We start from the raw sequence: 14,693 nt of genomic DNA on the forward strand, positions 1-14,693 counted from the left end.
ATTAGTGATAAAAATTGAAGGCTCACTTTGCCAATTATGTAGTCTCAGGACCACCGCTAGTGATTTTCTTTTAGTTCAAATGGGTCAAGGTCACAAGACTAGAGTGAAAAAGTCTGAGAACCAGTGCCCTAGACTTATAGATACTGTGGGTGTAGCATCTCTCATTAGCCTAACTTACATGGCTATAGTAATCAAGAGTACACACACACCTGGCCAGGTGATGAATACTCACGTGTCACAATTTGACGCGTTTTGAACATGGAGATCTGCTAGATCGCTAGTTTGTTGAATGAGGAAGTATATAGGGTTTAAGTGATTAAAGTAGATCTACAAAATCACTGCCGTGTTTGCGAACTGGTGATTTATAAATAAAAAAATTGGTAGATATAATTACTACTACTATGCCTCTTACGTAGAAATATTACTATCTAAGTGGTAGGTGGGGAGTTTGGAAGTGCAGGAGGCACCGGGACCGTGAGACAAAGAGAGATAACCGCCATGGTGTCGGAGTATCTCCCCGGTGCTGATGTAGTCTTGTCAGTTATCTCCATTCTCGGCCAACTAAATCACTTAATCCATGATCTCATCTCATTCATAACTCAAGAGGCAGGAAAACCCAACCCCCCCCTTCAGTACTCTGAAGAGACACCTGATGAATGGCGGCGGCAGCAACCTCTCAACTGCACCACCTTAAACCGGCCGACCCATAATTTGCTCAGTGGAGGTGAATTATTTCAGGCCCAGGGGATAGCTGTTACAGCGAGACCGGTGTGTCACGCACCCAATAATAGCTGAATCACCCCTTAACCCATTAAGACCTGAGGCCGATTCTACAAAATGTCTTCTAAATCCTAACAGTCTTTTGAAAAAAAAAAATGTTGCTATCAGTGGTTCTCAAACTTTTTCATGTCAAGGACCCCCAAAAATGATATGTATTTGGCCGCGGACCCCCCCCCCCCCCCCATCTCAAAATATTTTGTTCCAGGGACCCCCAGAAGCAAAGATTTGAGTTACAAATGTTCGCTTTAAAAATATATATATTCAAAGATTTGCACACATTTTCAAGATTTTTCTAAAACAGCAGATCTACAAGCTCGTAGCGCGGCACTCGGTGCCGCGCTACGAGCTTGTATATCTGCTATTTTTGAATAGCTTAAGAAATCTGAAATGACACAGATGCGTTCCCGGTCTTAATGGAATAAGCTGCAGTGAAATCCCCAAGGGCCCAGGTCCAGGTCTTAATTGCACTGAGCTTTGGGAGCATTTCCTAGAACTAGTTGTAAATGGACCTTTTTGACGGTGATGAATGTTCACGACTAAAACCCTTTGTGTTGTCTTTCTTTGTCTCTTGAACGTCACTCATTGTTCTCTGCTGCCAAGGCATTTTTTCCCCTCTTTTTTTGTTTTCCTCTCAAGAGGTGAAATGAATGGAGCCACTTCTAGTGAATTAGCCTCATCAAGCATGTCCCTTTTCATCCGTCAAGTAGGGAAGGTTTTTAGCGGTCCGGGCGGAGGTGGACTTCAAGTTGCCTTTTAAGAACGGGGGAGGTAATTTACCCCCGAATGTCAGCCGCAACGCCACTCAAAGTTCCCACTCTAAAAAGATGACCTTTCGTTACGCAACGACAACAGACGTCTGAACTGTGATGTTGTGAGAGATTCGAGTCGACAGCTTTTCTGTGATCACGGCATAAACCTTTCATTTGTTCAGACGGAACCACGTTCCCGCATTCCCACCTGCTTTTTCTCTGGCCTCGACGAAAAGCATTTATAAAAAAAGCGATTATTCTCCACGGGCCCGGTAAATAAATAAATACAAACATGCTGCAACCTTGAAAAGGAATGAGCGGCTCTACAAGGAGCCATCAGCCTGCCTTAGGAAAGCATTGTTGAGAATATACCTCATCAACAATTTGCATTCTGAAAAGCTGAAAAGCGGCAGCTTTTTCTTTTCTCTTTTGCAAACGCTGCATCATGCTCGACGAAACACTCCAACGCTAGCCAACGCTAGCCCTGGGCAGTGGTGGACTAAGTACTCAACTCGTTGTGAGCTTGTCGATCGGCTATTTTCAAACATTTTAGTACTTTTACTTTTGGTACTTTAAAGGTAGGGTACGTGATATTTTTGGGTACTTTTTTTTTCTTTTGTTAAAAGGTTAAAGTACTATATTCTGATAATAATCATTGCTACAGAGTGTTTGTTTGGTCACAGGGGTCTCTCCAGCTCTGTAGTAAACAGAATATAAATACATTTTCAGGTAGGTGACAACATTTAAGCCAATCAGGAGAGAGCACTGAAAATACATTTTCTGTTTAATAAAGAGCTGGATAGAGACATGGGAGACTCCTTTTACTGAACAAACACTCTATAGCAATGAGTACTATGAGAATATAGAGCTATTTAACACTTATTTTAACAAAAGTAAATCACTTATCCTACCTTTAAGTATATTTTGATGCCAATACTTTTGCACTTTTACTCAAGAAACATTTTGAACACAGGCCTTTCACTTGCAACAGAGTATTTCTACAATGTGGTATTGCTACTTTTACTTAAGTAAAATATCTGAGTACTTCTTCCACCAATGCATATTTCTTGCGTTCCAAGTTTTAACCACAAGACCGGTTGCTGCTATAATTAGCAAAAAGACTCCCAACGCTTACAGCAAGAGCAGCAACATAAAGAGTGTCACAGGGAACTGGGTCAGAAGTTCAGTGAAACTGATAGTGGGGGGCGGGGGGGCTGGCATCCCAGATACGTGCCGCAGGCAGCAGCAGGGATAGCACCATACTGACCCTTCCATTCGGCGCGCGGAAGCCGCCAGCCGTGGTCCGACCTGAACTCACCGGACCGGCGTGGCCCCCCCGCGTTTCCGTTCTCTCTCCTCCTCAGGGAGAGGTGGGATAAAGGCCCTGCATGTACAGGGAATGAAAAAAACGTGGACGTTAAACTGCATGTCCACCGGGAAAGTCAAACCCTCTGGTCTTAGAAGCACAATACATACTCCGACCGAACGGTTCTTTGTCAGAAAGACAGGTGATATAACTACAAATTGACGTCGTTCCGAGTCTCGGAAACTTTTCCTTCGGAACACGTGCACCTCCACATATGTCATGACTCTCCAAACTATAGTTCGGGAAGCCTTTTCCGAACTGGAAGACGTTCCGACATCGGACGGAGTATGTATTGGCCATTAGAAAAAGACGGACTTGAAGGGAGGAATGCCGTGTTAAATGCATTTTCACTAGCCACATGAGAACGGTTGTAGCGACAACCCTGCACTCGCAAACATCTGCTATTGGCTAAAAAAGAGGTGCCCGGCAGACATACAGTAAAGGGCCTACAGTTAAGTGTTTAGCATGAAAACCAACACTCAGTCAGGGCTTAAACCACTATAACCAGAGAAGGAGAGGTCATTCCTTAATTGTGTTCTGACAGAGAGGAGCTGAAACAGGGATGGGAGGTATGTGGAGGTGAAAGAAGGGACGGGGGTGAAATGGAATGAAAACAGACAGCTATCTATATACAGTAAGAAGACTAGCAGGGGTTCAATGATACAACAGTAGGAGTTCTATGAGGGCTTGAATGAAATTTGGATCCAAAATGATTTCAGTTGTGCTTTTCTTCAACCAGCAAAGAAACAGCCAGCCAGCCACACACGCACACTCACACGCAAACATACACACACACACACACGTCATACCAACATGACAACGTGCAGCAACGTAATACACAGAGATTCATAAACGATAATAAAAAATAACATGGATGGTATAATGCTAAACAGTATAATCCTCAGTGTTCATTTCACTCAGAATGTAAAACAAAAGTTGTTAGAAATAAAGAATACTGAAGATTTTACTGTGTGGAAGAGAGTAGTATCTGCACACTTCAACTTCACTTCAATTAGGAAGAGACACCTACCCAGCATACATTGGGGGGGGTTCCAGGGGGTCCCCCAGAAAAATGTGTTAATACAGCATCACAATCGTTTTAACTACTTTATCCATATTTTATAAGTTGGCTATTCAAAAATTGCACAAATGCAAGCTCACAGCGCGTCACTGCAAGCTTGTACATCTGCTATTTTTGAAAATTTTTGAAAAATCTTCAAAGTAAAGTATCTGCACACTTAAAGGACAAAACTGAACACTAGGAAGAGAGTGAGACACCTACCCAGCGTGCACAATCAAAATTCAGAGACTGTCGTGCTAGATAGTAACGCCTATTGTACCACTTCCTCTCCCCGTACACACAGAGAGCATCACACTCAGCCAGCTGTGAACAAACCAACCACAGCATCCTTAAGTAGTACCATAATCCATTACAACCCAAGTTTGGAACCACTGGTGGTTTTCTGTTCATAAGACACATAGTAAACATGTTGGAGGACACCGTTTATGCGCCAACAAAGTGTCAGAAGATAAGACATCTTTAGAGCGAGCTGCCAGAGGAATGCCACTGGCTATGGTTTATAGTTTTACATAACAAAGCAATAAATACAAATTACCAATCCTATACCAGCAGTTATCAGCCACAGGAGTAGTGTGGTGGACTGGTGGTGTTTACCTGCAGAAACACATTGCCCTCTATTTTCCCTTTTTGTTTTGGTTGCCCAAAAACGTCTGCAAACACCAAATACAGCGAGAGGGCAGTGTGTTTCTACAGGTAAACACCACCACCACACTACTCCAGTGGCTGATAACTACTTGTACAGAGGGAAATTGGTGAAACATTATTTATTGTTTTGTTATGTAAACGCAGGGCAAAGTTACGTACTACGCCTTTAAGTAAAACTCTACTTTCTTTTATACCTCATTACAATGAAAGAGCACTTTAATCCAACAAGCTAACGGAAATGTGTGACCGGCATACACACACTGTGTTTATTGTATTTATTATAGTTTTCACGTATGCTGAAAGACACACACCCCACCCCACCCCACAACACACTGTTCACGCCACACTTCTGGTACCTTCCGTCCGATAAACACGTATCTATGTTGCTGTACGACAGGTCTAAATGGGTTAAGGCAATGTATTGCATTTACTTTAGAGCCGGGAAAACTCTGATCCAGAGCAAGGAACTCAAGTAACTTGTCGTTAAAGGCAATATTTGTTGTATTTTTTCTGAGCGTATCACGGCTATTGAGGTTTTTGAGGACAACTGGTTTGAGAATCTCTGTTTCCGTGTACACACACACAACAGACACCAAGGAGTACATCATTCAAGAGGGAAAGATCACAGTAAACATCTTAAGCCTTCTTCCTCCACACTGGGAGGAAAACTGCGAAACTCCAAAAGCTTGATGGAACACATTTTCACACACGAGTGCTTTTCCATTGTGTCTCTTCTTATAACTTTCGGGTTCTTTTGAAGCCAGACCGCGCGCCGCGCGCGCTGCCACCGGCGTGACACTGTCTGATAAGGGATCTATGAACCATTGGTTCTCAAAGTGGGGTCCGGGGACCCCCAGGGGTCCTTGGGGGGATACCCGGGGGTCCCCAGCCAAATTAGTTAATGAAGCGTCACAATCATTTTAACCCCTTTATCCATATTGTATACTTTTGGCTATTTTTGAAAAATAGCAGATCTACAAGCTCATAGTGCGGCATTCGGTGCCGCGCTATGAGCTTGTAGATCTACTATTTTTGAAAAATATTGAAAACGTTTGCAAATCTTTAAATCTTTTTTTATATTTTTTAAATCTTTTTGCTTCCGGGGGTCCCTGGCACAACATATTTTCAGGTGAGGGTCCGAGGCCACTCACATATCAATTTGGGGGTCCTTGGGCACGAAAAAAGTTCGAGGCCAGCGTTGCCAGATTCTTTGAGAGAAAAAAGCAACCAGGTCTAGGAAAACCAGCCCAAAAGAAGCGACTATGGGCCACATGAGCACTTTAACATATACATCAGCTATTTGAAAATAGCAGATCTGCAAGCGCACGAGTGAGCTCTATTTCGGCTATTTTCAAATAAAATCTTGCGGAGAAATTATAATAAGCAGATCTGGCAACCCTGCATGCGGCTCACCTGTCTTGTGGTGGTGGTGATGGTGGTGATGGGGGATCCGGTGCTGATGCTGCTGCTGGTGGTGATGATGATGATGGTGGTGATGGTGGTGGTGGGCCAGGACGTCCGCCAGCCTCCGCCCGGCCCCGCCGCCGGGGGCGACCGCCCCGCTGCTGCCCCCGCTCCTGACGGAGGACGACGAGGAGGACGAGGAGGAGGCGGTGGAGGAGGTGGTGGTGGTGGTGGCGGTGGACGAAGTGCCTCCTCCGCCGCCTCCTCCGCCGCCGCCGGAGCCGCGGATGGCGCGGTTGATCCAGCGCTCCACGTGCACGCTGCCCTCCAGGCTGGAGACCGTGCCGTCTCCCTCCTCCACGCCTTCTCCGCCCTCCTCCTCCTCGTCGTCTTCGCCTCCTCCTCCTCCTCCTCCTCCGTCCCCGCCTCCTCCGCCCTCCTCGTCTTCGTCGCCAGGGTCCTCGCCCTCCGAGCACGAGGAGGTGTCTGCGAGAGAGATGATCATTTTAGTGTCAATTAAGTTCACTTCAATTGACCTTTTAGTCTGTGTTAATTTAGCTCTTCTGAGAGAGTAACATTTTTTACCAAGTATGGGTCCATTTGTACACTTCCAGGGTTAAATTAATAAGTCCCCTACACACATGCATTACATTAGAGATGTCTGAGCACAGGGTCAACTGCAGTGTCACTGGAGTCATTTTGGGAGGTTCAGCCTCGCTTCTCAGCCAAGACAGCAGGAAAAGATGAGAGGAAGACAGTATAGGAGAGACAGACAGTAGGAACAGCTGAGAGCGAGACAGTGTAGGAGAGAAACAGACAGACAAAAATGGCAGATCTGTTTTGGACATATGAGGTGTCCAGGCGACAGAGACGACATCTGTCGCTGCATCACTGCTGATGCCAACATGCTCGTCGACATCAGCATGCATCCGACGAGATAAAGGTAAATATAAAGCGTTAAAAGAACAAGGAACTGGCTAACGAAAATAATGAGTTTCTCACTACAAGCAGCATTGCTTGATATAAGAACATTTGGCTAGATTTAAAAATATTTTTCTTGTTTTACGTAGGGCTGTTTTTGCAGTGTAGCTTTGTATCTGCCAGTGTGAACACATCATAAGGGTCCATTTGGAACTCTCTCAAGGAACCCTGAGCTCCCCTGGACCCCACTTTGAGAACCACAGCGGTAAATTATTATTACCTGACTGACCTCCTGTGATACTGTAAATATCACAGTTGAGTGGACAGACATTATCAGTCAAGCTATGAAAGTTAAGAACATCATCAGGTTCTATACCGGGAAAATATAGAAAAGCAAATAAAACATAATATAATGAAACATATAAAAGTGGATATTTCTATTACAGGGGGCAGTGAATGTGTATGTTTTTATAGCTATTCTAAATTGGCTGCCCAGTAAAAAATGATTGCAATAATAAGAGGAGAATGGTACTTACAGAGTTCACTGCCGTGTGTGTGTGTGTGTGTGTGTGTGTGTGTGTGTGTGTGTGTGTGTGTGTGTGTGTGTGTGTGTGTGTGTGTGTGTGTGTGTGTGTGTGTGTGTGTGTGTGTGTGTGTGTCAGCGTGACAGAGAGGGAGAATTAAGCAGAAATGTGAGGGAGACGTAGTTGTTGAGTTGTAGCCTTAATATATGGGGGTCATTACTGTGTGTGTGTGTGTGTGTGTGTGTGTGTGTGTGTGTGTGTGTGTGTGTGTGTGTGTGTGTGTGTGTGTGTGTGTGCGCACACACACAGGAGTGGTGTTGTGCACATCCCTGTGGAGTGCCTGTGTATGAATCGTGCACGTGTTGTGTGCACCTCAGTGGCTGCAAATGTGTACAGTACATGTCATAGGGTGTGTTTGGGGTGTATAGGATGCAGGTATAGATCCCTTTGTCTGTGTTTTCTTCAAGTGTGCCTGCGGATGTGTGCGTGCGGATGTGTGTGTGTGTGTGTGTGTGTGTGTGTGTGTGTGTGTGTGTGTGTGTGCTCGCGCATGTGTGTGCGTACATGCATGCGTGCGTGTGTGATGACCCTCTGCAGAGCCCTGTGGACTTATCAAGGACTTATGATTCAGACATCAGATTTCGCATGACAAAACACTGATATGATTGAGGCAAATAGATATCTAAGTGAAGGAGAGCGTCTCCCTTGAGCTCCCCCGACCCCAAACACACACACACACACACACACACACACACACACACACACACACACACACACACACACACACACACACACACACACACACACACACACACACACACACACACACACACACACACACACACACACACACACACACATACATATTAACATCACTTGCTGTCATGTTACCCTTTGCCTTGTCACAGCAGTGTCAGGTTGGATGGCAGCCACTATGCCGTTGACATGTCAACTCTATGGCTTTACTCACTGTCTGCTGGTCTGCGACACTATCTATCAGTGTGTGTGATGCGTGCGTGTGTGTGTTTCTGCATAATCGTCTCTGTAGGGTGGAAACCTTATGTCCAAAACTTTTCAGGATTCAAATTCTAAAATAGCAGAATTAGCATATCGACAAGCTTCAAGCTTGTAGATCTGATACTTTTGATGCTTTTGTGTGACACTGAAGTATCTAGTAGGGCGCTCGTTTATGGAAAAACACGGTAAGTGTAAACATACAATTGTGTGTGATTGCTGGTCCAACACAGCGTCCTATTAGAGATCTACATCTTAGAAGTGATTTTCAATCAGATCCTAACAGCACCTTTCATGATGTGTGGCTACTAAAGGTAAGCCTCTCTGGATGCTTCTGTTGAGTCATTTGATAAGGCTGTCTGTGTGTGGGGCAGCATAATGTTCATGACTGTGAGTTCAGGTGTTTGCCTGTGAAAGATAATGTTGAACATCACTCTGCTGAGCTCCATCCATAATTCTGTCTGTCAGCCAATTATTAATGAGAACTCTATACTGACAATTACAGTTGAACGTTTCATATGCAACAAAATTCAATTTCTGGCTTGACATACTATACGTTCACCCCAGAAAAGGTTAATCCCATGTGGTTAATCCTACAGTACAGTATATGGTCATGCCAATAAAGCCTTTTTGAATTGAATTAGAGAGATGAGATAGAGAGAGATGAGGCGAGACTGGACAGCTTGTTCTGTCTGTCCTGTCAATTGAATTTTTGTTCCTGTAAAGTCACATATGCCTGGTGTGTCCTTGTATGCCCTCTCACGCGAGCGCGCACACACACACACACACACACACACACACACACACACACACACACACACACACACACACACACACACACACACACACATACATATTAACATCACTTGCTGTCATGTTACCCTTTGCCTTGTCACAGCAGTGTCAGGTTGGATGGCAGCCACTATGCCGTTGACATGTCAACTCTATGGCTTTACTCACTGTCTGCTGGTCTGCGACACTATCTATCAGTGTGTGTGATGCGTGCGTGTGTGTGTTTCTGCATAATCGTCTCTGTAGGGTGGAAACCTTATGTCCAAAACTTTTCAGGATTCAAATTCTAAAATAGCAGAATTAGCATATCGACAAGCTTCAAGCTTGTAGATCTGATACTTTTGATGCTTTTGTGTGACACTGAAGTATCTAGTAGGGCGCTCGTTTATGGAAAAACACGGTAAGTGTAAACATACAATTGTGTGTGATTGCTGGTCCAACACAGCGTCCTATTAGAGATCTACATCTTAGAAGTGATTTTCAATCAGATCCTAACAGCACCTTTCATGATGTGTGGCTACTAAAGGTAAGCCTCTCTGGATGCTTCTGTTGAGTCATTTGATAAGGCTGTCTGTGTGTGGGGCAGCATAATGTTCATGACTGTGAGTTCAGGTGTTTGCCTGTGAAAGATAATGTTGAACATCACTCTGCTGAGCTCCATCCATAATTCTGTCTGTCAGCCAATTATTAATGAGAACTCTATACTGACAATTACAGTTGAACGTTTCATATGCAACAAAATTCAATTTCTGGCTTGACATACTATACGTTCACCCCAGAAAAGGTTAATCCCATGTGGTTAATCCTACAGTACAGTATATGGTCATGCCAATAAAGCCTTTTTGAATTGAATTAGAGAGATGAGATAGAGAGAGATGAGGCGAGACTGGACAGCTTGTTCTGTCTGTCCTGTCAATTGAATTTTTGTTCCTGTAAAGTCACATATGCCTGGTGTGTCCTTGTATGCCCTCTCACGCGAGCGCGCACACACACACACACACACACACACACACACACACACACACACACACACACACACACACACACACACACACACACACACCATTGTCATTGCTCAATACTCTTTCTCTTTGCAAGATTTAGAGTGTGTGGGTCCGTGCGTGCTGTGTGCGTGCAAATGTGTGCGTACTGTACATGTACACTGTACAGGGCTACACACCATGTAGGAGTCCAGGTCTACAAGCTTTGCGACTTGTGAGCTTGTATGTCAGCTAATCTAAAAGTATGTAAAATGTAAAAAATAGACTTATTTCTGGCCGCGTTTGCCCACTGCCAGCGATTTTTCCGATTTTCTTACTTTTTTCAAATAGTCACAGAATATTTATCTCCATTATGATCAAATCTTCGGATCACGATATCTTGGAATCTGAATAAAAAAAAAAAAAACTTGTGATAACTCGTTCTTGGCAGCCAGGGCATTCAGAAAAATACTTGTGATAACTCGTTCTTGGCAGCCAGAGAGTTAATATATTCAGATGGGGGTCCGTGGCCAAATACATATTATAACTATTTATTTATTTTGCACCACTGCACTAGAACAGTAACAGATATGCGGTTCCCAAGAACAGCGATATCAATATTGCGGTGGACATTACATATCTGTTCACTTTGTAGTGAGCATACAGTATATATTGCACATGCCTGCGTACCACTTTGAGCCTGTATGATAGACTGCAAAACTGGCACAGAGCCACTGCAGTTCTTTTCTGCAAGAGAGAAACTAACTGTAGAAATTATGAAGGCATTAGAAAAAATATAATTAGTGTGTATGTTCGTGCATGCTTGCTTGCTTAAAGGGTTATTTCACTTTCAAAAAAACTTTTGGTCATTTTATCGTCAACACAGGCTTTAGTGAACCCCCCAGACAGTTTTTAAGTTGCTTGATTCAGTATTTAGATATTTGATATTCATTTTATCAGACACGCCCCCTTCCTATACAAACCCATTATAACTTCAAACTCCATTTTTAACATGTTAGATTCGTCAAAAACACCCGTCCTTGGTTCTGGTGACTCACCCATAACTTTTTTCATTTCTTTTTTATATTTTTTTTGAAAAAATGATTAAAAGATTTAAATAAAATAAATGAAAAAGAGTAATCGAAAAAACACGGCCCCCTCACGTATTAGGAGGGCAGGGTGAGTCAGCAGAACCAAGGACTGGTGTTTTTGATGAATCTAACACTGAATCAAGCAACTTAAAAACGGTCTGGGGGGCTCACAAAAGCCTGAGTAGACGATGAAATGACCAAACGTTTTTTTTGAAAGTGAAATATCCCTTTAACATAACTGTTACTCCCATAGTGTTTGTCTGTGCGTGTGTGCATGTGCATGTGCATGTGCATGTGCATGTGCATGTGCATGTGCATGTGCATGTGCATGTGCATGTGCATGTGCATGTGCATGTGCATGTGCATGTGCATGTGCGTGTGCGTGTGCATGTGCGTGTGCGTGTGCGTGTGCGTGTGCATGTGCATGTGTGCGTGTGTGTGTGTGTGCATGTACGTATAAGTGTTCACTTGCATGCACACTGCACATGTGCCCTACATCCAGATATGATGTGATTCATTTGGAGTGACTGAGTCATGTTCCTATATGAATTCAGCCTGTTTCTATGATTCCTGACGCTCTGTGTGTGTGTGTGTGTGTGTGTGTGTGTGTGTGTGTGTGTGTGTGTGTGTGTGTGTGTGTGTGTGTGGTGTGTGTGTGTGTGTGTGCGAACGCGCCCGCCCCCGCCCGCCCGCCCCTATATGGCCAGTGAGATAATGGCCTTGTTAACACAGGCCTGGCTCCAATAAAGAGGGACGGTCCGCCCCATAAAACAGCATGGATGAGCCAATGGCCACGTGTCCCCACCAGACCCTGATCAGCACACTGTGTGCTGTCGTTTTAAAGGCATATTTCAGTGATTCTTAAACTTTTTTCCATTTACTATGCATTAGGCCACGGACCCCCCCATAACTCAGAGTGACTCTCAGAGTTACCTAGTGTATCCCACCACAGAGCATTCATAACCCTTAGTCTGTGCAATGTTGGAACTTTTACCCCCTGCACCACCCGAGCAGCACCTATTCCATTCTACTCGATTCCATTCTATTCTACTCTGTTCTGTTCTGTTCTGTGCCTGCATTAGACCTGTATTCCTAAAGACCTCGTAAAGCAATAATAATATGTATTCTCAGTTTGGGAAAGTTTCACGAAATTATATTTCAAAATAGTGTGGAAAAAACAAGCAGTACTTTGTTTGTTCTCTCTGCTCTGAACACTGGAGGCATGTGTGCTGAAGTTTACTATGTTAATTTATTTCCCAGGTTGCACCTGGGAACAGGGGTAAGTGTGTTTATTGTGTTGTTTATTGTCGATATTTGAATATGAGAACACGTTGGAGGTTTATGTTGTGGGACTTTATGTGTGGTGTTGTGTCTTCATGTTCAGTTGGTGATTTACATTGATATATTTGTCTCTGTCGGGTGGAAACCTCATATGTCCAAAACTGTTACTTTTCAGGATTCAAAAGTATCAGATCCACAAGCTCAAAACGCGTTGCTTCGCGCAGCGTTTCGAGCTTGTACATCTGCTACTTTTGATGCTTTTGTGTGACGCTGTAGTATGATCAAGTAGGGCGTCAATTTACGAAAAAAAACACTAAAAGTTAGAATATGGAGATGAGAGGTTTCTGCCCGACCGCGACGATATCTATTTTGGTGGAACTGCATGACTGTGTGTTTGTTCCGATCACCCACTCTTCCTCACTCCACAATTCAGTAAAACAAAGTTCCCAGACTGTTTATTCATCCGTGACTGTTTAACATGCATAACGTGGTTTTAGAAACAAATCACTGAATTTCCTTCGCAGGGTCTTTAAGAGAACGCATGGAGCTGAACAGGACAAGTCAATGAGATTAATTCACATCTGAAGAGAGGTGTTCTAAGTTGAAAAAGCAATCATTGTTCTTTGTGCCAGACCATGTATTAATTATTGTGCTATTGGCAGCTGGGGTAATGACTAACAATATTTCACTTCAGCAGATCCACTCACTATTCATTCCTCTCTATCTTGGTCTCTATCTTGGTCTCTCTCTATCTTGGTCTCTCTCTCTCTCTCTCTATCTTGGTCTCTCTCTATCTTGGTCTATCTCTATCTTGGTCTCTCTCTCTCTCTCTCTACTCTCTCTCTCTCTCTCTCTCTCATCTCTCTCTCTCTCCTCTCTCTCTCTCTCCTCTCTCTCTCTCGTCTCATCTCTCATCTCTCTCTCTCTCTCTCTCCTCTCTCCTCTCTCTCTCTCTCTCTCTCCTCACTCCTCTCCTCTCTCTCTCTCTCTCTCTCTCTCTCTCTCTCAGAGGATTTTAGCTATCACCTTAAAACCCCCCAGAGGAGGCATGTTAGTCTTGTCTGAGCCCCATGTCAATAAGAGATCAGTGATGCTTCTTACACTGTCCTGTCTAATCAGCAACAGGAGATAATGGCAGCGGAAGTCTCTCTATCGACAGCTGCCCCCTCCTGGAAGAAACATCAATTGAACTGAAGAGCAGTCCTTTTTCGGAGTCTTTTGCTCCAAACTCCCTGCTCTTATATTCCCAACATATTGTTTGTTTTTTATCACACAAACACTGTGCGATTAAAACTAACAAGATATATCAAACTGACTGACAAAACAAACAACAGCTTGATTGATTTGACTAAATACAAGGCTGATTGATTTTCAGACCCACAGACAGAAGCCTTTCTGCCTGACAAACTGACAAATTGATCGATAGACTGCCTGGCTCACTGCCTTTCCAACTGACTTTTCCATCTGAATGGCTGATTGACTGAGTGGACATCAGCATATAAAGCATTCCCAATGGATTAATTCAGCCCTACACCTGTATCAGACCTCCCAGCAACAGATCACACACTATGTTCTTCATTTTAGGCATACGATTATTATCAAAAACAACTTCAAAGATGTCAAAGGACCCCCGAACAGACCCACATTTCTAGTGATTCTGTCCTAGGGACCCTGAATTATATGAAATATGTTGACGATACGTGTTTTGGTTTACACGTGACTGAAAACATTTTTTTTCTCAATTATCTAACAAAGATCCTGTATTTGCATCGCGATACATTTTTTATTAAATCGGTTTAAGTTGTCACCAGATTTATGATAAATCGTTTACATGCCTAATTAATAGGGAAAAAAACAGCAATTCTGCTTTATTTTGATAGCGACAGCGAGCGAGAGACAGGAAAGAAGGACAAAGAGCAGGGAAATGACACACAGCTAACATTGTGACCTGGCCAGGAGTTGTGCTGAAGCAGGAAGTCTGCATCCAGGTAATATGCACCTCATTTATTACCAGTGTTGGCAAGTTACTTTATTTTAGTAATATATTACTCATTACTTATTACCT

General features: G+C 43.6%; 1 protein-coding gene across 1 annotated transcript in view; it reads right to left on the reverse strand.

Annotated features, from left to right (window-relative positions):
• The window catches only part of LOC308094349 (disco-interacting protein 2 homolog C-like), a 297,759-nt gene that overhangs the window by 103,201 nt on the left and 179,865 nt on the right, over window positions 1-14,693 (reverse strand). Inside the window, 1 exon segment of the mRNA XM_080440954.1 lies at window positions 6,035-6,511. Within this exon segment, the coding sequence (XP_080297080.1) occupies window positions 6,035-6,511 (477 nt within the window).

This window comes from Gymnoscopelus braueri, assembly GCF_963280865.1.
Source record: "Gymnoscopelus braueri genome assembly, chromosome: 10".
NCBI lineage: Eukaryota > Metazoa > Chordata > Actinopteri > Myctophiformes > Myctophidae > Gymnoscopelus > Gymnoscopelus braueri.